General features: G+C 43.4%; 1 protein-coding gene across 1 annotated transcript in view; it reads right to left on the reverse strand.

Moving 5' to 3' along the window:
• LOC145417140 (uncharacterized) overlaps positions 1–27,467 on the reverse strand; it is a 38,848-nt gene that overhangs the window by 6,983 nt on the left and 4,398 nt on the right. Inside the window, exon 4 of the mRNA XM_080285918.1 lies at positions 13,717–13,817. Coding sequence (XP_080142044.1) covers positions 13,717–13,817 — 101 coding nt within the window. The remainder of the gene's footprint in view (positions 1–13,716; positions 13,818–27,467) is intronic.

A 27,467-nucleotide genomic window follows, 5' to 3' on the forward strand; every position in this document is an offset into this window, starting at 1 on the left:
CTGCTTTCCTTCTTCTCTCTCGTTTGCTCATAGAAATATACGTTTCATGGTAATTGTTACTGATAAGGAGTTTTAGGAAATTTCATCAGCTACATTCTGGTATATAAACATTTACTATAGGACAGTTCAGATCGGGTTTATGTACCACAACGGGAAATTACCTTACTGTCGTGCTGCGGTGTGGGAGCGGTATTTGGCTAAATTATATTTTCCCCTGCCTTTATTTATGCCTTCTTCTGCCTGACATTCACATAATCTCAGATAGTTGTGCTTGCTTATGGTGTTGATAAAAATGTTTTTTTGAATATAAACTATGTGCTAATTTATGACGTTTCTTCTCTCAATCAAGGGGCGATTTTGTTCGATGCAGCTTGCGTTGTCCAGTATCGAGGGGGTGTGTTTTGCACCACTACCCTATCCTTCAAAAGGGTTAATGGTATTGTGGAGAAGAGGGAGTGAAGAGCTTCCTCTTTATGGATGATGTCTCTGTCTCCTTTGCTGCATCTAGTATGTTGGTGGCAGAGTGCTGGCTGCAACTTGCAATAAATCATTCTGTTACCAGGGCACCGAAACATGGCTTTTAGATTTTCCTCATCTGAGACCATTGCAGTGCACTTCTGCCAGTTACATGGGGCCCATCCTGACCCATAAATCTGGGCCAAAGGATTGCTGGTATGGAAATGAGGTTTTTAGGCCTCATCTGTGACCCCTGTCTTATTTGGATCCCACATTTAAAGCAGATAAAGGCTTCTTTCCTGAAGGTTGTGAGCCTTTTAAAGGTTCTAGCTCATACTAGATAGGCTGCTGACAGACATACCCTGCTCCTGCTCTATCAAGCTCTAGTGTTATCCAATCCTTTCAGGATTTTGGCAAAAGCTTTGCCATTTCACTTGACATCTCAAAGACTTTTAGTTGAGTCTGGCATAAATCTTAATTTCCAAACTGCCTTCGTATGGCTTCTATTCTTCTATCTGTGCCTTCATCTCAAGCTTCCTTTCTGGTCGTTCTATAGCTGCGGTTTTAGACGGTCGCTGTTCTTCTCCTAGAGTTATCAGTAGTGGTGTTCCTCAGGGCTCTGTCCTATCACCAGCTTTCTTCCTTTTTATCATCAGTGACCTAAGCAGTACATCTAACTCTATCCACTTATACCCTGATGACTCCACCCTTCACCTTTCTGTTCGCTTCCTGCATCGTCCATCTCAGCAATTTCAACAAACAAGGGATGAGGCTATGGTACACCAAATGTTTGACTTGGCTCATATCTCTGACAGGGGTAAAAGTAAAGTTGTTTTTAATGCATCAAAAACTCAGTTCTTACATCTGTCAACCTGACAGTCTTCTACAGGAGTACCCTTCAGTTTTTAATAGTATCCAGCTCAATCCTGCATCATCTTTAACCCCTTAAACGCGGATCGTTGCGTTTGCAACGCTCAGCGAAAAGGACATAATGGCGGGTCGTCGCGTTTGCAATTCTAGTAAATTTTGAATAACCACGGGCAAGCAGGCTCCAGCTGGTATTGTCCATCAGTACCACCACCCTCTAGCTACAACTAGCATACTTTACCTTTGTACTTACTGACCTCAGTTGTTGCCAAGTATCCCGTTTTCCCCCCGTCCCCCCCCCACCACGGCCCGGCCAGCCTGGCTGTGATACATGGCAGCGCTCTGAGCGCTCAGAACTGTAAATCTGCGCTCTCCTCTCACAAGCAGTTTATGCTACTAGGAAACGCTTGTTTCCCCAGTTGTAACACTAGCTTTTTTTCTCACGGTTTGCCCCTGTTTAGCGTCAGTTTACTGCAGGCTTTCAAAGTGACATTATGGCGAGTTCTAGCTCTTCCCAGTCAGTGCAAGCGGCTGACAGGAACGAGAATAAAGTGGCGGGCGTAAGGCAGAATAAAAAGCGCGCCGTGGTGATCTTTTGGAAAGTAATATGATTGAAAATAATGTAGTATACATGTTTTTAGCTGTGAAAATGGAAATGTTTGTTGAGTGACGGGAAGACTGCCGCCACAGTGCATGTCGGCCGTACGTTCCGTTGATTTTAGCCTTATTTTTAATGCTTATTGTACAAATACGGAATCCTAACTACCTTTACGTTGTAGTATAAAGTTTACTGTGACAGATTGAGGCTGTGGTAGAGGGGAAACCGGGTTGCTGGAGGTGTGAAAGTGAAGATTTGGTTACCCAACTTTGCAAGTCTCCACAAGTCCTTGGGTAGTCCACGAAGGCTCAACACCTGTCTCTGGAGAAAGCTGAATGTAAGTACTATCTGCCATACCAAGTATAATGTTCTAGGGTTAATCTCTGATTTTTGGCGAATATTTTCCTACAGGTACTCAGACCGCGATACAACCCGGCCACTCGGGGGGGGAACGACTGTACACGGCTGCGTTTAAGGGGTTAAGCATACTTGGGGTTTCATTCTCTTGGGATTTATCATGGAAAGAACGTATTACATCTCGTGTAAAATCTGCGTCCAAAAGATTAGGTGTGCTAAGCTGACTTCGTGCCTTCTTTACCCCTGCACAGTTGTTGACCTTTTACATGGGTTTTATTCGTCCCTGTCTGGAGTACAACTCTTGTGTGTGGGGAGGTTCCCCGCATACAGCTCTTCTCAGTAGGGTGGTGTCAAAGGTTTTTTGTCTCATTAATCCTCCTCCTCTTACTGGCTCGCTTCAACCTCTGTTTCGTTACCTCACTGTTGCATCTTTATCCTTTATCGCTACTTAAATGGTCACTGCTCCTCCGAACTGTCTGCTTGCATCCCTCGTCTGCTGCGACAGGCACGTAGTACCCATGCAGCAACAAACTCTCATCTCTTTTCTGTCCAGCTCTCTGATGCAAGAGTTAACCATTACTCTCAGTCCTTCATGTATACAACAGGTCAACTCTGGAACTGCCTCCCTTCTTCAGTATTTCCTACAGCTTAAGACCTCCAGTCTTTTAAATGCAGTGTGTCCAGGCATCTCAAAATGAATGGTTCTTGAATTTAGCTCTTTGTTATTTTGTTTTTGTTTTCTTGGAGGTAACAGTTTGCGGGCACATTGCCTTAGGTTCCTTCAGCTGCCCCTGCCTGGTTATGCACCTTGAACTACATCACACAGGCCTTTGGCTACAGGACCCTTTTGCACCTCCCTTGTCCCAAGCCTGCATGTGTTAGGATTTTAATGCTGTACGGTAGTGTGAATTGGTCAGTAATGGAGGTGGATATTCATAGCTCAGCGTACAGATTTTGACATTAGAATGTGTTGATAATGAAGGATAGATAATAGAGCCATTGTATTGTGTTGGAGCGACTTTAAGGAGAGAGAGCAACATTTGGAAACTCCCTGTACTGTTGTTTGCAGATGATACTGTATTGTTAAGTGAGGACAAAGGGGAACTTCAAGTCTTGGTGAATGAGGTTCTAAGAGTGTGTAAGATATGGAATCTAATGGTGAATGTAGGGAAGAGTAAAGTTATGGTCCTCAAGAGAAATGAGGGATGCACAGTGATGTTGGATGATGAGGAAATGGAAAGTGTGAGTGCTTTTAAGTACTTGGATAGTGTGATGAGTAAGGATTGAAGTTTGGAGGGTGAAGTGCTTGAAAATGTACAAGAAGGAAGGAAGGTTGCTGATTTTTTGTAAGCAGTGATAAGAAACAGTGAAGTGGGCATGGAATGACTGGCCTGGTGGGATCAGGATTGTATATATATATATAGTTTAGAGGAAGGATGGGACGTGAATGTGTTAGTGATATGAGAAGAAGGGGTACATTGATGGCGGAGAGGATAGAGGGTGACAACTGAGTGGAGAGGGTGAGAGGTGTGAATGCTGAGGGTAAAGTTGTGAGAAACATACTGTAAAAGAAATAGGTTGAGGTCATAGAGTTTGACCTAAGGAATTAGTGACTGAATAGAGAAGCAGCAGGTTGGAAAGGATTAAACTTGTAATTTCTCTTGAGTGTGTGGACCCCCTGGGGAAGGGGGGAAAGAATACTTCCCCAGTATCCCTGCTTGTCGTAAGAGGCGACTAAAAGGGGCCTTTTTGTCTCCAGTCTTTCTTTCTGTCCTGTCCTCTTCTGTTTTCTATCACTATGCTCTTCTTGATACTTGTATTTACCTAATTGTGATATATAGGATATGAGCTATGCTCGTGGGGTCCCGTCTCTGTTTCTCAATAAGTCCAATTTAGCTTTAAACGCGTTTAAGTTTTTAGACTGGACGATCTCTTTGTCCAGGTTATTCCATAGGTCTATACATCTATAAGGAAAACTATATTTCTTGATATCCTTGAAGCAGCTTGGCTTGCTCAGTTTCATGCCGTGTCCTCTTGTTACTCTCTTATCCCATAAAAACAGATCTTCTTTGTCAATTTTATCTACTCCCATCATGGTCTTGAACACTGCAATCATGCCGCCTCTCTTTCTACTTTCTTCTGAGGAAGGCGAATCCAGCTTTTCCAGGCTCTCTCTGTACGACAGATCTGCCAGACTGGGGACCATCTTGGTTACTGTTCTTTGTATTCTCTCAATCATGTTTATGTCTTTCTTTTTGTGTTGGGACCACACTACTGCTGCATATTCCTACCTGGGGTGAATCATGGCCACTATCAATTTTTTCATCATCTCCTCATCCATATAATGAAAGGCTACTCTTATATTAGTCAGGAGTTTATACGTCTCTCTAACTGTCTTGTTAATGTGTTTTTCAGGTGACAAACTGTCCTGGACCAGCACACCCAAATCTTTCTCTTCTCTCGCTTTTGTGATTGGTTCATTACCCATCAAATAATTCAATGATGGCATCTTGGTACTTTTACCCATTTCCAATATTTTACATTTCTTTCCATTGAATTTCATTTCCCACATCCGGCTCCATTCGTGTATCCTATCCAGATCTTCCTGCAGCATTTTGCAATCCTCCTCAACCTCTTTCTTCCTCATGATCTTTGCGTCATCAGCAAACAGACTTGCATAACTGTTCACTCCAGCTACCTTATCATTTACGTAAATCAGGAACATTACTAGCGCCAACACCGAGCCCTGTGGGACTCCACTTGTTACTTCCCTCCATCCAGACATCTTATCCTTTATTACTGTCCTCATTTGTCTGTCTCTCAAAAAGTCTTTCATCCATTCTAGGAGGTTCCCCTTCAGACCTCCTATATGCTCTAGTTTCCACATTATTCTCTTATGGGGTACCTTGTCAAAGGCCTTCTCCAAATCTAAATACACACAATCCACCCAACCTTCTCTTTCCTGAAGCACGTCAATCGCTCTTGAGTAAAAACTCAACAAGTTGGAAACACATGACCTTCCACTTCTAAATCCAAACTGACTATCAGCCAAAATATTCATCTCTTCAGATATTTTATCCATCTGTCTTTCAGAATTCTTTCACACAATTTTGCGACCATGCTGGTTAGGTACACTGGTCTATAATTCAGGGGTTCTTCTTCTGTGGAGAGGATGGAGAGCAAGAGACTGACGAGGAGAGTGGATGTGAATGATGTGGAAGGGGGGAATGGGAGGGGGAGGCAAAGGATGAGATGGAAGGATGAAGTGAAGATGTATATGAGAGAGGCGGGGTGTGAGCTGGTAGCAGGGCAATGAAATGATGGGGGACATGGCGGCATGAAGGCAATTTGTTTGTTTACCACCCCGTATGAGATTGAGGCATCTGGCAATAGAATACATAGATAAAGAGGATGGATAATGATAGTTGGGTGAGGAGGGTGAGAGGTATGAACGTCAAGGGTAATGTTGTGAGGGGCACACCAAAAATAGTCAGGATGAGGGTGTAGATGTTGCTGTTAAGGAAAGAGGCATTTCTGGGAATGGAAAGAGTGTGGTCACAGAGATGAATAATTAACTGCCAAATGTAGTGCCAGGAAGGAGGTACAAATGGAAACTCCTAGTCTCTGAGACTTTACTGTATAAGCTAAATCGTGCTGAAAGAAAGAAAAATGGTGTTTAACCCTTTAAACGCGGATCGTCGCGTTTGCGACGCTCTGCAAAAAGGATGTAACTTCGGATTGTCGCGTTTGCAGTTCTAGTAAATTTTGAATATCCGCGGGCAAGCAGGCTCCAGCTGGTATTGTCTATCAGTACCACCACCCTTTAACTACAATTAGCATACTTTACCTTTGTACTACTGACCTCCGTTGTTGCCAAGTATCGCGTTTTTCCCCCGTCTCCCCCCCCACCACCACCACCACGGCCCGGCCAGCCTGGCTGTGATACATGGCAGCGCTCTGAGTGCTCAGAACTGTAAATCTGCACTCTCCTCTCACAAGCAGTTTATGCTAATAGGAAACGCTTGTTTCCCCAGTTGTAACACTAGCTTTTTTTTCTCATGGTTTGCCCCTGTTTAGCGTCAGTTTACCGCAGGCTTTCAAAGTGACATTATGGCGAGTTCTAGCTCCTCCGAGTCAGTGCAAGCAGCCGACAGGAGCGAGAATAAAGTGACGGGCGTAAGGCAGAATAAAAAGCGCGCCGTGGTGATTTTTTGGGAAGTAATATGATTGAAAATAATGTAGTATACGTGTTTTTAGCTGTGAAAATGGAAATGTTTGTTGAGTGACGGGAAGACCGCCGCCATGGCGCATGTCGGCCGTACGCTCCGTTGATTTTAGCCTTATTTTCAGTGCTTATTGTACAAATACGGATTCCAAACTACCTTTACGTTGTAGTATAAGGTTTACTGTGACAGAATGAGGCTGTGGTAGAGGGGAAACCGGGTTGCTGGAGGTGTGAAAGTGAAGATTTGGTTACCCAACTTTGCAAGTCTCCACAAGTCCTTGGGTAGTCCACGAAGGCTCAACACCTGTCTCTGGAGAAAGCTGAATGTAAGTACTATCTGCCATACCATGTATAATGTTTTAGGGTTAATCTCCAATTTTTGGCCAATATTTTCCTACAGGTACTCAGACCGCGATACAACCCCGCCACTCGGTGGGGATGGGGGGTCGACTGTTCACGGCCGCGTTTAAGGGGTTAAGGTCTCATATGAGGTGAAGAGGGAAAACAGGGATATCATAGGTGAGCAGTGTGTGAAGAATGATAAAGGAATGATAGTGGCGGACAGTGATGATATTGAAAATGCCTCAAGAGAGCATTATAACCGGTTGCTGAATGACTGGACCAATAGGTTTGGAGTCTGGAGATCCAGTGTTTGGTCCTTGGCCTTTGAATGATGCTGCTACTGTGAGCAGGACAATAGGCAGGATGCAGGTGGGGAAAGTGGCAGGTGTGTCTGGGTTGACAACTGAAATGCTCAAGGCCTCAGTAGGTATAGGACTGGGTTGTTGACGATATTTACAATTATACTGTATATGAGTGTGTTGTCCCAGATGATTGGGTGAAGAATGTGACTGTAAGTGTGTACAAGGGGAAGGGTGCTGCCCTGGAAAGTGGAAATTATAGATTCATGAAAAATAAGTTTTTTTTTTTACCAAGTGGGCAGTGGACTTTGTGAAAGCTACTCAGATCCACCCAAATATATTTATACAGTATTAGCCTCACAGTAGGACGGCCTAACCCAGCCATAGATAACACAGGCTAAACTAACCTAACCTAACCAAGTTATGCTAACCTAACTAATGGTAAGGTAACTAACCCATAGTAATGCAAATATAAATATATTTGTGTTGATATGAGAAGGTGTTGTATTAATAAGAGTCCACCATTACGCCCGGAAAATAAACGCTCTTCGGGAAGTCAAACCCTGGTGAGCTAAAATTCCACTTATCGCCACTTATTTTACATTTATATTGTGATCAATTTACTATTGCTTGAGCTCAGTATTTTTATGTGCATATTTTACATATATATATATTAATAGTGATTCAGGAATACACAGTACTAAGTTTGTCTAAGTTCGTCAACAACTTTGAACTGTCGGTATAGTGAGACAGCCTCTTCCCCTATTTGTGTGTAGTTTTGAAAGTCAGCTGTATATAGGGCAAAGTGTTAGTTCCAGAGACTTTAAGTGGATAACATAAATAGTTGAGAGAATGAAGGATGACAACAGAGGGTGAGAGGTGTGAATGTTGAGTGTAGACTTGCAAGAGAAAGACCAGAAAAATATTTGGGGCAAAGTCAGTGAGTGTGACCTTATGATTAAAGGACTGAATAGAGGTTGATCTGCATGGAGAGCTGGCCAGTGGTGAGCAAGACCAATACACGCAAGGTTGTTGGAGCCCTTATAAACAAAGAAAGGCAGCAGTTGAATGAGTGTCTAAAAGGACAGAAGTGATAGAGATATAGACTTGAAGAAGAAAAGGAAGCCTTGGAAGAAGATGCTTCAGAGAAGTGTGTCTTTGGAAGTGATAGAAAGATGGAAATAGGAATATAGGAGATTTGAAAAGAGAGTAAAGCAAATGGTAGATGAAGCCAGACAGTGAGAGTATGATGAGTATGGAAGAAGGATAATTGATCAGTAGAAGAATGATAAAAGGGAGTACTATGAGACAGGTAAACAAGGACGAGGATACAGGGTTATGAGAGGGGTAGAGCGAAGGAAGTAGCTGAGGCATTCAGTAGGAGGTGGGTGGATGTTGGATATGTGCAAGAAGTCAGGTGTTGGTGTGGATCATGCAGAGTGATTGCCGGGAGGGATTGTGATTACAAGTTGTTTTGGCAGGGTAAGACAGATGGATATGGTGGTGTGAGTGTGTTGGTTAACCCCTTAACCGCGGCTCGTCACTTTCGCGACGCTTGAGAGCAAGGGATCATACCGTGGGGCGACACTTTTGTGATTCTGTGTTATTTTGAATTCGCCCGGGCTTTGAAGTGGTGGCTTGTATCATCTATCAGTACTGCCAATGTCCAACACTAGTCAGCACTCCTAATCTCATCTGTACTCCCATCCATTGTTGACAATTTAGCCATTTCTCCCCGTTCTTGACTCCCCTCCCTACCTCCCCTCCATTACACTATCCTCTCGCCTGCCCGGCCGTGCTACGCTAAGTAAATCTTCCCTGGAATTTTTCACTGATTTCATCCATTGAAATAAGCCCTATGCCCTATTCTTATACCAAATAATATATACAAGAAAGAAATAAGGTAAGTGAGAGTGCCATACACCTAGAATTGGCTAATTATCACCTGACAACACCTCACGTGCACTCGTTCGCTAATTTTCGCTGTTTATTTCCCCTTGAAGTATGCCGGATAATCTATTTTCATAATAAAAATATATATTAGAAAGGACGGGAGAAGCCTAAGTGATATTTACATTCACCTGGAACTACCTAATTATTGCAGACCACCACACTGTATTCTACGCTAAGTAAATCTTGCCTGGAATTTTCCACTGATTTCATCCATTGAAATAAGCCCTATGCCCTATTCTTATACCAAATATTATATACAGAAAAGAAATAAGGTAAGTGATAGTGCCATACACCTGGAATTGGCTAATTATCACCTGACAACACCTCACGTGCACTCGTTCGCTAATTTTTGCTGTTTATTTCCCCTTGAAATATGCTGTATAATATATTTTCGTAATAAATATACACATAAGGAGGGAAGGGAGAAGCCTAAGTGATATTTACATTCACCTGGAACTACTTAATTTATTATGTATTGTCTTGGTTTCCTGCCAATCATTTCATTGCTATATATTAGCAGGTCTCATAGGGCTGAAGTTGGTAGTATTGCACTCACCCTAGCCAGGCGGCAGGAGGCCACCACTATCAGTTCACTGTCGTCTTTGAAAGTGGGAGTATGTCCGATTTGCTCCTGCTAACTTCCGCTGCTTTATAGCCCCATGCAAAGGGCCCTGTAACCTTTACCCCCTACTAAACCTCGTGTGGAAAGAGGTAAGGGGCTGACAGTTGATAGAGAGTGACTATGATCATTTTATTGAGTAAAACAGTGCAAATGGAATTGTAAATAAGGTGTAAATAATGTGTAAACAGCAAGAAAGCAACGAATGTAAATATAAGTGAACAGTGGAAAATAGTTTTATAAGTTACTTCAAGTGACAGTGCATAACACAGTGTAAATAAAATAGAAATGTAAATAATGTAAATAAAGTAGAGAATGTAAATAGAAATGTAAATGAGTGGTATTATAAGAATATGAGTATATATACTAGGAGTAATGAAAGTGAAAGTTTCACGAGCATGTATGAATACTATGAGTTATGAGAGTGAAGGTGAAAGTGACATTCACTCTCAGTGCTAGTATACAGGACGAGAAAGTGAATGCTACGTATTTTACTGAAAGAAATTGAATCCCTACAGTGACAATAAACTACTATTACTGGAGGAAACTTATGGATAAAGACTGTAGATATATATAAGTGTTATATAGTAAATGGAATATAAACTGTGAGTGTTTTTATGAATAATAGACAACACTAGCGGCAAACGATCGGAAGTGGGATGGTCATACGCCCTCGTAATTTTCATTGCTTTCACAGTGTTTTTTTTGGGGAGTATGGATTCCAAACTATTTGAGAATCATAGAATAGTGTGTCTAGTGTTAATATCAGGCTGTGGTAATCATATTACGGGTTGTTGGGAAGTGTAAAGTGGAGACTTCGTTACCCAACTTCAGAGGTCTCCACAAGTCCTACGGTACTCGACGAAGGCTGAACAAACATCCCAGGAGAAAGCTGAAGGTATGTGCCATATGCATATTTAATTTTAATATTTTAGGACAAATAACTGATTTTTGGCAAATATTTTTAGAGAGTCTGTCAGAGCGCGAATATGCCCGCATGACACGGATGTCAAAGCAAAACAATCCCGCGGTTTAGGGGTTAAACATACTTGGGGTTTCATTCTTTCTGGATTTATCATGGAAAGAACATATTACATCTCTTGTAAAGGGAGAGACGAGAGGAAGGAGTAATTGCAAGGATGGTGGAAAGGTTACAAGAGGATGAGAAAAAGGCAGAGTATAAGAGAGAAGTGGAGGAACGATTTGGCAAATATGAATTGGAGCAGATGGGAGACGTGGAAGGTGTTTGTAGGATATTTACAGGAGATATACGTGGAGCATGTGATGTGGTGTGCGGAAGGAAGAGAAGACAGAGGGGGGTGCAAGGAACAGCGTGTTGGACTGAATAGGTGAGACAGGCTGTCTCACAAAAGAAGAAAGCATGCAATGAATGGATTAGAAATAGGGGTGTGGAAGAAGTTGAGAGGTGGAAGAGAGAGTTATATGTAGAAAGAAAGAGAGAGGTGAAAAGATTAGTAAGAGAGAGTAAGAAGAGAGTGGATGAGGAATTTGGAAGGAATTTGAGTGTAAAGTGGAGGGACTGTAAGAAAATGTTCTGGAAAGAGGTGAAAAGAGTAAGACAGGGTGGAAGTGAAGTTAGCTGGGGAGTGAAAGATAAAAATGGTAGATTACTAGTGGAGAAGGGAGAAAAAGTGAGCAGATGGAGAGAACACTTTAAGGAATTGTTGAACATAGAGGATGGAAGCAATGCGAGTATAAGTGGCTGGGGAATGGCTGGGAGAAGGAGGGAGGTGAGAAGACAGGAAGAAATCAGTAGGATAGAAGTTGTGGAAGCAATGAAGAAAGTTAAATTGGGGAAAGCCCCATGAATTGATGGAGTGTGTGGTGAAATGCTGAAGCATGGGTGATTGATAGTAGTAGAATGGATGTGGAAGATGTGCAGATTTTCCTGTGAGGTAGGTAGAGTCCCATAGGATTGGAAGTCAGGTATAATTATTCCCTTGTACAAAGGAAAAGGGGAAAAAGAAGTGTGTGGTAATGATAGGGGCATTTGTCTTCTTAGTATAATAGAGAAAGTGTATGGTAGGATACTTATTGACAGAGTTAGAGAAAGAACAGAGAAATTAGTTGGAGAAGAACAGGGAGGCTTTAGGAAGGGAAGAGGTTGTGTAGATCAGATATTCATTCTTAGATCTTTAGTGGAAAAGTTTCTAGAGAAGGGAAAGAAGTTGTATGCGGCTTTCATGGATTTGGAGAAAGCATATGACAGGGTGGATAGACAAAGATTGTGGAAAGTGTTAAGAATATATTGAGTAGATGGGAAGTTGTTGAATGCTGTGAAGAGTATGTACGATGGTGCGAAGGCTGCAGTGCGTGTGGATGGTGAACTAAGTGAATTTTTCTCTTTGAAAGTTGGGTTGAAACAGGGATGTGTCATGTCTCCATGGTTGTTCAATCTGTACATGGATGTGGTAATAAAAGAGGCACAAGGTAGGGTAGTGGATGTTGGAGTGGCCCTGGTGAGAGAGGATAGTGTTTGGAAACTCCCTGTACTGTTGTTTGCAGATGATACTGTGTTGTTGAGTGAAGACGAAGGGGAGCTGCAAGGCTTGGTGGATGAGTTTGAGAGAGTGTGTAAGAAACGGAATCTAAAAGTGAATGTAGGGAAGAGTAAAGTGATGGTCTTTGAGAGAGGTGAAGTCAGTGAATGTACAGCGAGGTTGTATGGTGGGGAATTGGAAAATGTGAGTACGTTTAAGTACTTGGGTAGTGTGATGAGTGAGGATGGAGGTTTGGAGGGTGAAGTGCTTGAAAGGGTACAGCAGGGAAGAAAGGTTGCTGGTTCTTTGAAAGCATTGATAAGAAACAGGGAAGTGAGCATGGAAGTGAAAAAGTTACTACATGACGGTATTGTGATACCAACTCTAACGTTCGGAAGTGACGCTTGAACGTTGTTGGAAGGACACAAGTCAAGAATGAGAGCGGTGGAAATGAGTTAAAGAGGAGCCTGTGGAGTCACATGGAGAGACAGGCTGACGAATGAGGATATAAAGGAGCGTTGCGGTGTGGATGTTGATGTGAATGGAAGCCTTATGAGGAACACACTGAGGTGGTTTGGCCATGTGGAGAGGATGGAGGGTGAAAGACTGACAAAGAGAGTGTATGTGAGTGATGTGGAGGGGGGAAGAGGGAGGGGGAGGTCAAAGATGAGATGGAGGGATGGGGTGGAGAGGTATATGAGAAAGGGGGGTGTGAGTTGGGAGCAGGGCAGTGAAATTGCGGGGGACAGGGCGACTTGGACGTGATTTGTTTGTGGCCACCCCAAACGGGATTGAGGCATCTGGCAATAGGTAGATAGATGGATAGTAAAATCTGCTTCCAAAATATTAGATTTGCTAAGCCAACTCTGTACCTTCTCGACTCCAGCACAATTGTTAACCTTTTACATGGGTTTATTCGCCCATGTACAGTACAACTCTCACGTATGGGGAGACTCCCCATGTACATTCCATCTCAACAAGGTGGAGTCAAAGTTTTTTCGTTTCATTAACCCGCCTTCTCTTACTGGCTTTCTTCAACCTCTGTCTCTTTACCACGCTCTTGCATCTTCATCTTTTTTTTTGTCTCCACTTCAATGGTCACTGCTCGTCTGAACTGTATGCTTGCATCCCTCATCTACTATGACAGGCACGTAGTACCCGTCTAGCAACAAACTCTCATCCCTTTTCAGTCCAGCTCTCTATTGCAAGAGTTAACCATTACTCCCAATTCGTCAAGTATACAAGAGGTCAGCTCTGGAACTGCCTCCCTTTGTCTGTATTTCCTACTGGCTCTGACCTCCGATCTTTCAAATGCAGTGTGTCCAGGCATCTCAAAATGAATGGTTCTTGAATTTGGGTCTTTGTTATTTTGATTTTGTTTTCTTGGAGGTAACAGTTTGCGGGCACTTTGCCGTAGGTTCCTTCAGCTACCCCTGGCTGGTTATGCACCTTGGACTACAGCACACAGGCCTTTGTTTGGCAACAGGACCCTTTTGCACCTCCCTTGTCCCAGGCCTGCTTGTGGATGCAGGAGTATTGAGGCTGGAGCTGCAGCGTCAGTCCTGTGTAGCGAGGTGCTGGTGCAGAGTCCAGAGGCTTCCTGAAACACCAACATATGACGCTGTTTTTAGTTCTGCATAGCACACTTTGCACGACTTCCATACGCAATTTCCTTGCCCCTTTAGTTATCAGACAGAGGAAGTCATGACTGATCTGTCTGCCACTCACTCTGGTCTTTGGTGTGGAGACATCTGTTGTTCCACTCTGTGTGTTACCATAAGTCAGATTTTGCTGTTATATCGTGGCTCCAAAGTCCGTAACATCAGATGTGGTGGTCCACACCCAGCTTTTAGTTCATTTTGCCCTCATGCTGGTGTCTGTCCATGTTTACTGATGGCCGGCATTGGATTTGAGGTTGTCTTCCGTAATTTTAGCCAGAGTGGCACCCTACCCTCCTCTGCCTTAATTTTTACTGTGAATCTGTCAGAAATTCTGTTGGCTCTCCAGCATATCCTCACCTTTGATGCAATTAGTTTTATGATTTTTAGTGAGTGCAGGGCTGCCTTGTCTGCCGTTAAGCATTTCAACTCTCCTCACCCTTTAGTGTTGGAAATTTGAGGAAAGTTCCACCTCGTGTGCCACCATGCTGGGTGGCAGCCCACATAGGACCGCAGGGAAATGATTGTGCAGGTGAGGCAGCAAGGGCAACAGTGATTCTTGATGTCTCTGTTAGACCTGTCACCAACAGAGATTATTTCCCATTGATTAAGGCTGCAGTCCCTACCTCCTGGCAGCATGCATGGGGCACACTTCCTGTTCCAAGCAAGCTACAGGAGGTGACCAACCAGTCTCCATTTTTATGGTCTTTGGGGTTGCTTACCCACTTTTATTCAGAACTTCCTCTTTGACAGGAAGTTTCCTGTGTGTGTGCGTGATTTGAACTCTCCCCTGTACTCTCAGGAGGAGGATGTGCCACAGAGGAGTGTTTTGAGTGTCGCATTATTTGCTGTTGCAGTTAACTCTCTCGTTATTGGACGACGCAGGCTGCATCCAACCACGGGCAAGTACTCAGGATGTGGGTCGGCTTGGCCTTGGCTGAATGCTGGGAGAACCCCCCCCTGTTTCCATGCTCGCCGTACTTCTTAAACATTTTGTCCCCACACCATTGGTTTTGCTTCTTTTTCCGTGATTTTATTATCTTCGTAATCTCTAATAGTTGTGCTTGCTTATGGTGTTGATAAAACCATTTGGCGAACATACATTATGCGTTGATTTACGATGTTTTTTATTTCCTTTGCGTTTTCTCATAGAAATATAAGTTTTATGGTAATTTGTTACTAAGAATAAGTTTTAGGAAATTTCTTTAGTGTCATTTTAGTATATAAACATTTACTGTTGGGCAGTTTGGGTGGGTTTTACATACCACTATAGGAAATTATCTTATGATCGCGCTGCAGTGCGGGAGTGGTGTTTTGTGCGACCAAAGTTGTTGCTAAATTATGTTTTCCCCTGCCTTTACCTAAGCCTGTGTCTGCCTGCTTTTTTATTCACGTAATCTCGAATATTTATACTTGCCTATGGTGTTGATAAAAAGGTTCAGCGAATATAGATTATATGCTAATTTATGCTGTTTCTGCTTTCCTTCTTCTCTCTCGTTTGCTCATAGAAATATACGTTTCATGGTAATTGTTACTGATAAGGAGTTTTAGGAAATTTCATCAGCTACATTCTGGTATATAAACATTTACTATAGGACAGTTCAGATCGGGTTTATGTACCACAACGGGAAATTACCTTACTGTCGTGCTGCGGTGTGGGAGCGGTATTTGGCTAAATTATATTTTCCCCTGCCTTTATTTATGCCTTCTTCTGCCTGACTTTTTATTCACATAATCTCAGATAGTTGTGCTTTATAATGTTGATAAAAGTGTTTGGCGAATATAAAATATGTGCTAATTTATGATGTTTCTTCTCTCAATCAAGGGGCGATTTTGTTCGATGCAGCTTGCGTTGTCCAGCATCGAGGGGGTGAGTTTTGCACCACTACCTTAACTGTCAAAAGGGTTAATGGCATTGTGGAGAAGAGGGAGTGAAGAGCTTCCTCTTTGTGGATGATGTCTCTGTCTCCTTTGCTGCATCCAGTATGTTGGTGGCAGAGTGCTGGCTGCAACTTGCAATAAATCATTCTGTTACCAGGGCACCGAAACATGGCTTTTAGATTTTCCTCATCTGAGACCATTGCAGTGCACTTCTGCCAGTTACATGGGGCCCATCCTGACCCATAAATCTGGGCCAAAGGATTGCTGGTATGGAAGTGAAGTTTTTAGGTCTCATCTGTGACCCCTGTCTTATTTGGATCCCACATTTAAAGCAGATAAAGGCTTCTTGCCTGAAGGTTGTGAGCCTTTTAAAGGTTCTAGCTCATACTAGATAGGCTGCTGACAGACATACCCTGCTCCTGCTCTATCAAGCACTAATGTTATCCAATCCTTTCAGGATTTTGACGAAAGCTTTGCCATTTCACTTGACATCTCAAAGACTTTTAGTTGAGTCTGGCATAAATCTTTAATTTCCAAACTGCCCTCTTATGGCTTCTATTCTTTTGTCTGTGCCTTCATCTCAGGCTTCCTTTCTGGTCGTTCTATAGCTGCGGTTGTAAACGGCCACTGTTTTTCTCCTAGAGCTATCAGTAGTGGTGTTCCTCGGGACTCTGTCCTATCACCAGCTGTCTTCAATTTTTTTCATCAATTACCTTCTAAGCTGTACATCTAATGCTGATGATTCCACCCTTTACCTTTCTATTTGCTTCCTGCAGCATCCATCTCAGCAGTTTCATCAACAAACAAGGGATGAGGCTATGGTACACCAAATGTCTGACTTGGCTTATATCACTGACTGGGGTAAAAGTAATGTTGTTTTTAATCCATCAAAAACTCAGTTCTTACATCAGCCAACCTGACAGTTTTCTGCTGGATAACCCTTCAATTTTTAACAATGTCTAGCTCAATCCTGCATCATCTTTAACCCGTTAACCGCGGGGCGTCACTTTTGTGACGCTTGGGAGCAGGTGATCATACCACGGTGCGTCACTTTTGTGATTCTGTGTTATTTTGAATTTGCCCGGGCTTTCAAGTGGTGGCTTGTATCATCTACCAGTACTACCAATGTTCAACACTAGTCAGCACTCCTAATCTCATCTGTATTCCCATCCATTGTTGATCGGTCCGCTGCAAGCGCCACTCACGTTCTGCCCTTCTACGTTGTCTACGCAAGGAATTAATGGATGGACCATACCACGGAGAATCATCACGTACAGTGATTGTTTATACTACCTCAGGACAATAATGGTCAAAAATTTACCTAAGCTCATTGTTGTAAATATCAACCAATTCATCAGAAGAAAGACTGGAAGAATCGATGGAATTTAAACGTTGATCAATTTCAAAACACATCAACTGGCGGTCAACATTGTTGTAATTTCTGAACCTGATGACCTTTTTATATGAAGGGGATTTCGGAACATCAAAACTAAGTGTGATCAGAGCATGATCAGAGATGAGGGGGTCAAATGAGTCAACCTCCACATCTGATACGTGCCTGCAACCAACAGGGGACAAGATCAAGTCAAGGACATGTCCTGAGACATGAGTTGGATTACTCACATGATTGAAAAAATTGTTCTGGGTGATCAACTCAAGGAATTCTGAAGAAAATGGTTTTGATTCTGGACTGTCATCCCAATAATTGAAATCACCACAAACAAGAAGTCCTCCCGGTTTAAGAGAAAAACCTTCAAGAAACTGCCCAAACTCCTCCATAAAACCTCGATCTCCGCCCGGATGACCTGGTCGATAGACAATTACAATTCTAATGGTATTCTGATGGAAATTTATTAATACTTCCATAAATTCAAATGAAGATGGGGTCAGGTCTAAGTCAATGAGAGAAACGTTTGCAAGTGCTGCCGAGTAGATGAGTGCTACGCCTCCTCCCGGATAGTCAGCAGCAGGCCTGGCAATACTAATAATAGAATGTGTCTTAGGCAAAGCATTACGAATAATATCAATATCAGACTCATACAACCAGGTTTCAGTCAGGCGCAAAATGTCAAGCTCGTTCTGGTTTAGGGTTTCATTAATATAGTCTATCTTATTACGATGGAACGAATATTTAAAAGACCCATCCTTAACTGGTTCAAGAGGGACGTAGTCAGTTTTTTGAATGGTCAAAATTGGTGTTTTCAATCAATCTATTCTTATAAGAAGCCATAATTGGACAGTCTCTACTTGATGCAAAATGGGCAACTGCCTGTGACTTTGAATTAGCATCTTGATGTTTTAAAGAGGAGCAGTTGATGCATTTGGGAGAATTTCTGTTACTACAGTCCTTAGATTTATGGGTTCCAGCACAAAAGACACATTTAGGTTCATCACTTTTCGTAGAACATCTCTCAAATGTATGACCAAAGCCTTGACAGTGATGACACTGTGTAACCCAGAATCTATCGAAAGCGCGGCATCTTGTAAGATCCACATAGATGTAACTGCCCTGTTCTACAATGGAGGATCTCACCTCTGGCGACATCTTCAAGACAGCAGTTTTGGTGTCATGCCTTGTTCTTGTGAAGAGAAGGTTGAGGGTACAACCTCGATCAACGAGCATCTTGATTTTATTGTTTTTTCTCAGAATATTTGGGATGATGTCAGTCGCCCAAGGAAGAGGAAAGGCCTGTCACAGTCATTTTAGGCAACATTTTCTTTGGCTCTGATATGCAAAAAGTGCCCTCAGAGCCAAAATGATCAGTCAGCACCCCAGTTGCGTCACCCTTGGCCTCAGCTGACGGAAACTTCATTACCAACCCACCAGCCTTGGTCTTAAGACAGCTATCAACCAGTACCAAGTTAAGTACACCTCTGATGTCTTCTGGTCCCATCTGATTTGTCAGGGCATCAGCACCACGCTTTGGTTTCACAATCAGTACATGCTGACTATGAATGGCTTTTTTCTGGCCATGAGCACTGATCCCAATCACGCCCCAAGGCAGAGCCTTCCCTTCCCCCACGAGAGACCCGCGAACAGCATCTGCAAATGACTTGCCCTGGTCTTGCGTGACCGCCATGGGTGATGAGACCTCGGTCTCTAGTGCCTCCAGTCTATTTGATACATCTCTGATTGCTTGAAAGATTGGCCCAATAACTTTATCTTCATACTCTTTCTTGGTACTACTTCCTCCACCAGCCAAGACCTCATCCGCTGGTGCAACACATTGGCTACACAGCCAGCGAAAGCCCAGCTGGTGGCTCTTCTTCGTGAATGGATAGTCGCCTGCATCCAAATTTTCACAAGCTATGTGAATCCACTCACAGCAGTAGGCGCACTTCAGTGCTTGTGCACTTTTTGCTACAGACCTACTGCAGCGAGGTGGTGTTTACTCATGATAGGGGAGAGAAAAAAAAGAAAATGACAACAGCAGCAAAACGTATATACAATACTATCCGGGATAAACCCGGGTATCGCTGCCCCCGTTTGTGTCACCCTAATTTAGGAGAAAAAAAAACAAAAACAAAAAAAAAAAAAAAAAAAACAGGGTGTCTGCGAGGTCACCACGAACAGGTGGGGTACGACTTGACTACCCTTCTAGGAAAGGTAACCCAAACCGAGGTGCCGCAAAAGTGCTGAGATGGTATTGAAACTTTTCCCAATTCGAGCTTTATAGCAGCAGCAAATACGTCACTTAGGCAAGACCTCATTGGTTACGATACTGCCACTGCGCAAAGTGACAGGAAATTTGAGAGGAGCGAGAGAGTGCTTTTGATTGGAGACATGAATGGCAAAGTTGGGAATGTACGAGTGGATGGAGTGGTGGGTCAGTGGGGTGTGCCAGCTGAAGTAGATGGGAATGGTAGTGCTTTGGTGGACATCTGTGCTGGTAAGGGGTTGGCAATAGCCAACACCTACTTTTGGCATAAGATGATCCACCGGTATACATGGAGAGTAATGAGGAGGATGGATGGTGAACTTGTTGAACGAAAGGTAATGATAGACTACGTGTGTGTGGATGAGTGAATGAGAAGACAAGTGTTGGATGCAAGAGTGTGGAGAGGGTGGGGGAATGGAGTCTCGGACCATCACATAGTGATGGCTAAGGTAAAGCTGCAGAGAAAATGGTTGAGGAGATGAAGGGGAAGACAGGAGGAAACAGCTCCTGTGAGAAGAGTGGAGAATTTGCAAGATAGTGAGAAAATGACAGAGTATAAGAGCATAGTGGAAGAAAGATTGGGAAGGTATGAACTAGAGCAGATGGAAGGGGTGGAAGACGTATGTAAGATATTCACGGAATAGATAAGCGCAGCGTGTGAGGTGGTTTGTGTAGTGAGGAGGAGATGCAAGGGACAGCATGGTAGAATGATGAGTTAAAACGAGCTGTGGAACAAAAGAAGAAGGCATATAGTGAATGGTTAGTGAGTAAAAGGCGACTAAAAGGGTTGGCGGAGGGTTAGTGCCCCTCCCCGGAAAACAACTATCTAAAAGAACAAACAAGAAGCCTCGGACAAGGACTGACCAAACGATGACGACCCAGGACCGGACAAAGGACTTGGTAATGAGTACATGGAATGGAAGAGGAGCGAATGATGAGGTGAAAGAGAGAGAGATTGTCCAGGTGCTTGAGGGTGCGAAAGTGGATGTATGTGGAATAACTGAAACAAAATGGTGAGGAGAAAGTGTGAGAGAATGGGAGTATGGATGGGGTATATGTGCAGGAGTAGATGAGAATGAGAGGGCAAAGGAAGGAGTATGTATAGTTGTGAGTAAAAGATGAAAGAAGAGCATAAAACAGTATGGATCAGTTGGGTCAAGGATTGTGTGGGTAAAGTTGAAAGTTGGAACACAAATGTGGGCGATTGTGCGTGTGTATGCGCCAACGCAAGATCGTGCTAGAAGAGTGAGAGAAGAGTTCTGGACAAATGTGGAAATGTGCATGGAAAAGTTTGGAAGGAATGAGAGAGTGTTTTTGATTGGTGATATGAATGGTAAAGTTGGTAATGTGAAGGTGGATGGAATAGTTGGTGAGTGGGGTGTGCCTGCCGAGATAGATGAGAATGGGAGTGCGTTAGTGGACATTTGTGCTGGGAGGGGGTTGGTGATAGCCAATACCCTCTTCAAGCATAAAATGATCCACAGGTATACATGGCGAGTGATGAGAAGGGTGGGTGGTGAACTGAATGAAAGGAAGGCAATGATTGATTATGTGTGTGTGGATGAAAGGATGCGAAGATGTGTAAAGGATGCAAGAGTGTATAGAGGTTGGGGGAGTGGACTTTCTGACCACTACTTGGTGGTGGCCAGAATTAGGATGCAAGTGAGATGGAGGAATAGAAGAAGGGAAAGACGAGAGGAAGGAGTAGTTGCAAGGAGAGTGGAAAGGTTACAAGAGGATGAGAAAAAGGCAGAGTACAAGAGAGAAGTGGAGGAACGATTGGGCAAATATGAATTGGAGCAGATGGGAGATGTGGAAGGTGTGTGTAAGATATTTACAGAAGAAATATGTGCAGCATGTGATGTGGTGTGTGGAAGGAAGAGAAGGCGGAGGGGGGTGCAAGGAACAGTGTGGTGGACTGAAGAGGTGAAACAGGCTGTGGCACAAAAGAAGAAAGCATACAATGAATGGGTGAGAAATAGGGGCGTGGAAGAAGTTGAGAGGCGGAAGAGAGTTATATGTGGAAAGGAAGAGAGAGGTGAAAAGATTAGTAAGAGAGAGTAAGAAGAGAGTGGATGAGGAATTTGGAAGGAATTTGAGTGTAAAGTGGAGGGACTGTAAGAAAATGTTCTGGAGAGAAGTGAAAAGAGTAAGACAGGGTGGAAGTGAAGTTAGCAGGGGAGTGAAAGATAAAAATGGTAGATTACTAGTGGAGAAGGGAGAAAAAGTGAGCAGATGGAGAGAACACTTTAAGGAATTGTTGAACGTAGAGGATGGAAGTAATGCGAGTATAAGTGGCTGGGGAATGGCTGGGAGAAGGAGGGAGGTGAGAAGACAGGAAGAAATCAGTAGGATAGAAGTTGTGGAAGCAATGAAGAAAGGTAAATTGGGGAAAGCCCCATGAATTGATGGAGTGTGTGGAGAAATGCTGAAGCATGGGGGAGAGATAGTAGTAGAATGGATGTGGAAGATGTGCAGATTGGCCTGGGAGGAAGGTAGAGTCCCGGAGGATTGGAAGTCACGTATAATTATTCCCTTGTACAAAGGAAAAAGGGAAAAAGAAGTGTGTGGTAATGATAGGGGCATTTGTCTTCTTAGTATAATAGGAAAAGTGTATGGTAGGATACTTATAGACAGAGTTAGAGAAAGAACAGAGAAATTAGTTGGAGAAGAACAGGGAGGCTTTAGGAAGGGAAGAGGTTGTGTAGATCAGATATTCATTCTTAGATCTTTAGTGGAAAAGTTTCTAGAGAAGGGAAAGAAGTTGTATGCGGCTTTCTTGGATTTGGAGAAAGCATATGACAGGGTGGATAGACAAGGATTGTGGAAAGTGTTAAGAATATATGGAGTAGATGGGAAGTTGTTGAATGCTGTGAAGAGTATGTACGATGGTGCGAAGGCTGCAGTGCGTGTGGATGGTGAACTAAGTGAATTTTTCTCTTTGAAAGTTGGTTTGAAACAGGGATGTGTCATGTCTCCATGGTTGTTCAATCTGTACATGGATGGGGTAATAAAAGAGGTACAAGGTAGGGTAGTGGATGTTGGAGTGGCCCTGGTGAGAGAGGATAGTGTTTGGAAACTCCCTGTACTGTTGTTTGCAGATGATACTGTGTTGTTGAGTGAAGACGAAGGGGAGCTGCAAGGCTTGGTGGATGAGTTTGAGAGAGTGTGTAAGAAACGGAACCTAAAGTTGAATGTAGGGAAGAGTAAAGTGATGGTCTTTGAGAGAGGTGAAGTTAGTGAATGTACAGCGAGGTTAGATGGTGAGGAATTGGAAAATGTGAGTACGTTTAAGTATTTGGGTAGTGTGATGAGTAAGGATGGAGGTTTGGAGGGTGAAGTGCTTGAAAGGGTACAGCAGGGAAGAAAGGTTGCTGGTTCCTTGAAAGCATTGATAAGAAACAGGGAAGTGAGCATGGAAGTGAAAAAGTTACTACATGACAGTATTGTGATACCAACTCGAACGTACGGAAGTGAAGCTTGGACATTGTTGGAAGGGCACAAGTCAAGAGTGAGAGCAGTGGAAATGAGTTATTTAAGAGGAGCCTGTGGAGTCACGTGGAGAGACAGGCTGACGAATGAGGATATAAAGGAGCGTTGTGGTGTGGATGTGGATGTGATAGGAAGCGTTATGAGGAACACACTGAGGTGGTTTGGCCATGTGGAGAGGATGGAGGGTGAAAGACTGACGAGGAGAGTGTATGTGAGTGAGGTGGAGGGGGGAAGAGGGAGGGGGAGGCCGAGGATGAGATGGAGGGATGGGGTGGAGAGGTATATGAGAGAGGGGGGTGTGAGTTGGGAGCAGGGCAGTGAAATGGCGGGGGACAGGGCGACTTGGAGGCGATTTGTTTGTGGCCACCCCAAACGGGATTGAGGCGTCTGGCAATAGATAGATAGATAGATAGATGGGAGGTGAAGAGACTGGTGAAGGAGATTAAGAAGAATGTGGATGAAGAGTTTGGGAGAAATCTGAGTGTGAAATGGAGGGAGAGTTAGAAATTGTTTCGAAAGGAGGTAAAGAAAGTAAGGCAGTGTGAAAGGGGAAATAGTAGTGGAGTGAAAGATAGGAATAATAGATTGTTGATGGAGAAGAGAGAGAAATTGAGGAGATGGAAGGAGCACTTTGAGGATTTGTTGAATGTAGAGAATGAGAGCAGTGCAAGTATAAGTGGTTGGGGAATGGCTGGGAGAAGAAGAGATGAGAGGAGGGAGGAAGGGATCAGTAGGGCAGAAGTGGTAGAAGCAATGAAGAAGATCAATTTGGGAAAGGCCCCAGGAATTGATGAAGTGTGTGGTGAAATGCTGAGGTATGGAGGTAAGATTGTTGTGGAGTGGATATGGAAGTTGTGTAGATTGGCTTGGGAAGAGGGAAAGGTTCCGGAGGACTGGAAATCAGGTATAACTGTTCCTTTATACAAAGGAAAAGGGGAGAGAGAAGTATGTGGTAACCATAGGGGTATTTGCCTTCTTAGTGTGATTGGTAAAATATATGGTAGAATACTCATTGATAGGGTTAGGCATATGACAGAGGAGCTTTTTGGAGAAGAACAAGGGGGATTTAGGAAGGGAAGCGGGTGTGTAGATCAGATATTTGTTCTAAGATGTTTAGTGGAGAAGTATCTAGAGAAGGGAAAGAAAGTGTATGCTGCCTTCATGGACTTGGAGAAAGCTTATGACAGAATAGATAGGCAAGGTATGTGGAAGGTACTAAGAATATATGGAGTGGAGGGGAAATTGTTCAGTACTGTGAAGAGTATGTACGTAGGAGCTGGGGCTACGATTGGAGTGGATGGTGAGCTGAGTGAGTTCTTTGATCTCAGTGCGGGCCTGAAACAGGGTTGTGTGATGTCTCCATGGCTGTTTTATATATACAGTACATGGATGGGGTTGTAAAGGAGGTGCAAGGTAGGGCAGTGGATGTGAGGGTGTCTCTAATGAATGAGGGTGAGATTTGGAAGATTCCGGTGTTACTGTTTGCTGATGATACAGTATTGTTGGTAGAAGATGAATGGGAGTTGCAAGGTTTGGTGAATGAATTTGGGACAGTGTGTAGGAGAAGGAAACTGAAAGTTAATGTAAACAAAAGTAAAGTTATGGTGTTTTAGAGGAATGAAGCCACAGAATGTACAGTGAGGTTGGATGGTGAGGATATGGAGAATGTGAGTGCATTCAAGTACTTGGGTAGTGTGATGAGTAAGGATGGAACTTTGGGGGATGAAGTGTGTGAAAGGGTACAGCAGGGAAGGAAGGTTGTTGGTTCACTAAAAAGAAGCAGTGATGAGAAATAGGAAGGTGAGTATGGAAGTTAAGATGTCACTGCATGATAGTATTGTGATCCCTACCCTGACGTATGGAAGCGATGCGTGGACCTTGCAAGAGGGGAACAAGACATGAGTGAGAGAAGTGGAAATGAGTTACTTGAGAGGAGCATGTGGAGTGACATGGAGGGACAGGTTGACGAATGAAGAAGTGAAGGAACATTGTGGGGTGGATGTGAATGTGGTTGAGAAGATTAGGAGAAATACACTGAGGTGGTTTGGACATGTGTAGAGGATGGAGAATGAAAGACTGACTAAGAGGGTGTATGTAGGTGAGGTGGAGGGAGGGAGAGGGAGACCGAGGATGAGGTGGAGGGATGGTGTTGAGAGTTATATGAGGGAGGGGGGGTTGAGTTGGGGGGAGGGTAGTCAAATGGTGGGTGACATAGCGACTTGGAGGCGTTTTGTCTGCGGCCACCCTTTGTAGGATTAGGGCGTCGGGCTATAGATAGATAGGCAGGAAAGATGGGAGAAATAGGAAGAGAGTAGGACAGACACAGGAAAGGAATGATAAAGGTGAAGGAAGAAGAACTACATCAACTGAGTGGATGATGGTAAGAAATAGACTAGAGGAGACAGACATGGAAAAGGAATGGTAAAGGTGAAGGAAGAAGTAGGCAGCACTACATCAAGTGAGTGGATGATCGTAAAAAATAGGAGAAAGGAGACAGACACAGAAAAAGAATGATAAAGGAGAAGGAAAAAGTAGGCAGCACTACATCAAGTGAGTGGATGATGGTCTGTAGCACCTACCACCAAAGACATATGTTTTAGTAGGCTATTAATTATACAACCCAGTCAATTTTTTGTACAGTCCACAACAAATATGTTTTCAGTTTTGGCTTTCAGATCGTTTGAGTCCAAGGTCAATTTGTTACAAGTTGTTTCACCCCTACTAACCTCAACTAACATAATCTAACCTAACCTAACAGAGCCTAACCTAACTTAACCTAACCTAACAGAGCCTAACCTAACTTAACCTAACCTAACATAGCCTAACCAACCTTAACCTAGCTTTACCTAACCTAACTCAGTGGAGTGACTTGGGAATGAATGGACTTTGGGTCTGAATCAGTGTATTGTAATGCCCTTTGTATCATTATGTTATTTCCCCAGAATATGTGTCATAAATGAAGTGCACAGTTATGAATCTTACTCCCTCTCATAAAATATTCATCGTTTGTTAACCCGGGCTTTCCTTCAGTTGTCCCATCCCTTCACCAAGACCTTGATTTACTTTCTTAGGTTGTAGGTGGTGGCTACCATCATCCACTCATTTAATGTAGTGCTGCCAGCTTCTTCCTTCACCTTTATATTTTATTTTATTTAATATTTGTCTGTGTCTGCCCTCCTCTCTTCCTGTTTTCATCATCCATTTACATGATGTAGTGCTGCCTACTTCTTCCTTCACCTTTATCATTCATTTTCCATGTCTGCCCTCTTCTCTTCCTACTCATCTATTCATTTGATGTAGTGCTGCCCACTTTTTCCTTCTGCTTCATTGTTATTTTTATTTTTTATTTTTTTATTTATTTATTTTTTTTTTATGTGTCCGACTCTGGGTTTATTTTTTATTTTTTTTATTTTTTTTATGTGTCCGACTCTGGGCATAGGCTTCACAGCCTGCTTTCAAGGCCCAGTAGTCCTCCTACATACCATACACCTCTCTACATGTCACCACTTCGGCGCTAACACCCACCGTCCATACTGAATACATGCTAGGGCTGTCTCATACAGGACTGGTGTACTGGTATTAGCGGGGGTACTTTTATGACATGTCGGCGGGTCATCTGGTAGATCAGGAAAGTCTGCTTTTATGAAATTCAAATCCTTAAACTGTTCCCTGCCCCAGCCGGGATTCGAACCTGGGTCCATCAGGACTGCAGGCCACTTCTCTACCGATTCAGCCACCGCCCTCCTCTCTTCCTGTTTCTCCCATCTTTCCTGTCACTTTTTATTACTTTTTTTTCCTTTTCAGGTGGCATAACATTGAGTGACAAGCCTAATGGTTTCCTGTAAGCCAGGAAACCATTTACAGCACTGGGTGGTAACCATATAACCAACCCATACGTATTCCCTACGCGTCAGTAAATGAGTTGGTGGAGAGTTAGTGCCCCTCCCCGGCAAACAACTAACTCAAACATGAATAACCACCCCATGTGGGATTATGGCATCCGGCCAGAGATAGGTTGACATAAAAGCACTAACTCAACGACAGCCACCCCTTACCGGATTATGGCATCTGGTAGAGGTAGATAGATACACCCACTGCAAATTGACTTAGGAGCTACACACAGAATTGCTATGGGAGAGTTGTCTGTCTTTGCTTTGTGTTTCCACCTCTGTCAAGTGAATTTTTTGGACAAGAAGTAATTGGCAACTCCTCTGGTGTTAGCAGGAGGTGGTGAAACACTCAGCACATCAGTGCTTGCCCAGAAGTGAGAGTGGGAGTATATGTTCCTTTCGTTCCATGCTTGCACCTCCCTCTTTTTTCTTATGCATTACTGTTTGCCCTATTATTTTCCTAGAGTTCAGTTGCCATGCCTGGAAAGTACTGCTCAAGGGATGAGAGGGTCCATATCATTGCATGGTGGCAGGATAATGTCCCTATCAACATGATTTGTGAACGTACTGGATGCACAAAGTCGACCGACATGAAGATTCTTGCTGCAGCGCGCAGCCTGCCACCTGATGTTGTACCAGAGCACAAGCATGGTGGTGGAAAGAAGAGGAT

Source organism: Coenobita brevimanus, chromosome 109 (assembly GCF_032717465.1).
Source record: "Coenobita brevimanus isolate Jiangsu-jjx chromosome 109, ASM3271746v2, whole genome shotgun sequence".
NCBI lineage: Eukaryota > Metazoa > Arthropoda > Malacostraca > Decapoda > Coenobitidae > Coenobita > Coenobita brevimanus.